Source organism: Charadrius vociferus, unplaced genomic scaffold (genome assembly GCF_000708025.1).
Source record: "Charadrius vociferus isolate BGI_N301 unplaced genomic scaffold, ASM70802v2 scaffold472, whole genome shotgun sequence".
Lineage (NCBI taxonomy): Eukaryota > Metazoa > Chordata > Aves > Charadriiformes > Charadriidae > Charadrius > Charadrius vociferus.
In genome coordinates this window covers 5864046-5865118 of record NW_009647735.1, presented here as the reverse complement: position 1 = coordinate 5865118, position 1073 = coordinate 5864046, and the positions used below count along the sequence as shown (strand labels likewise).

Here is a 1073-nt window from a genome sequence, read left to right as displayed (position 1 = left end):
AGGGCGGGGGGTGATGGGGCACAGCCCCGGCTGTGGGGTGCAGAGCCCGGAGCCGGGGGGAGGCAGCCGGCAGCCCCTGGGGAGCCGGGCTTCACCTTGGACGCGGATGCTGAACTTGCAGCTGGCTCGGTTGTACGCCTGGTCGTGGGCTGTGTAGCGGATCACAGTCTCTCCTTCGGGGAATTCGGAGCCGGGCTCCGGGCCCCGCAGCATCACCCTGCCCCCAGCAGATGGGTTTCTCTGTCAGGGCCCCGGGAGGGGTCACCCAGCGTGGCACCCCCAGTCCTCGCCGGCAGTGCCCGCAGCACCTTCGCCCTCACCTCTTGATGATGCCATCAGCAGAGTCCTTCACGCCGCGGTAGACGGTGGCGGTCAGCTTGCCTGGCTCAGCTATCCGCTCCCGGGAGTCCGGGCAGCGGATTTTGGGAGGCTCCAAATCTGCCCGCAGGGAGGAGAGGATATCGGGGAACCTGCGGGTGCCGGGACGGGGCTACGAGAGCCAGGCACCGGTCCCGGCGCTCAGCCGCCCCAGGGATGTTGTGCGCAGCCCGGGCACCCCAGAGCCAGCAAGACCAGCACTGGGTGCCCCAATCCTGGACCAACATGCCCTGCACCAGCCCGTGCTTCGGGGCTAACGGCACCTCAGGGAGCAGCAGGGACAGGAGTCCCACTGCCACAAGGTGCAGGAGCCGGCACCCAGCGATGCCCGGGTCAGATGAGGGGGTGATACCTGCAGGCACCCCAGGGATGGAGGGGGCCCTGCCCCTGTGTGCCCCAGCAGCGTGGGGCTGGGAGGATGGCAGGGTGAGAATTTACCTACACAGATTGGCTCGCTCCCGCTCCAGCGCCCGTCTTCCATGCAGATACGGCTCCGGTCACCCTCCAGCTGGTAGCCGGGCAGGCAGGTGTAGTCGCAGCGGGAATCCATCTGCACGCCGGCCGAGCACACGTAGGAGCCCCGCAGCACCGCTGGCAGCACGTGGCAGCGGATTTCTGGGATGCAGAGAACAAAGAGGGGAGGGAAGCGGCTGCCCGGCCATGCTGGTGGGCAGAGCACCCCCGACTGGCCACCC

At 68.5% G+C, this 1073-nt stretch overlaps 1 protein-coding gene across 1 annotated transcript in view; it reads right to left on the bottom strand.

The window, feature by feature from the left end:
• Window positions 1-1073, bottom strand: part of SRPX2 (sushi-repeat containing protein, X-linked 2) — a 4746-nt gene that overhangs the window by 1081 nt on the left and 2592 nt on the right. Inside the window, exons 4-6 of the mRNA XM_009881780.1 lie at window positions 817-1041; window positions 321-438; window positions 96-217 (exon numbers count right to left, since the gene is read on the bottom strand). Of these exons, the coding sequence (XP_009880082.1) occupies window positions 96-217; window positions 321-438; window positions 817-1041 (465 nt within the window). The remainder of the gene's footprint in view (window positions 1-95; window positions 218-320; window positions 439-816; window positions 1042-1073) is intronic.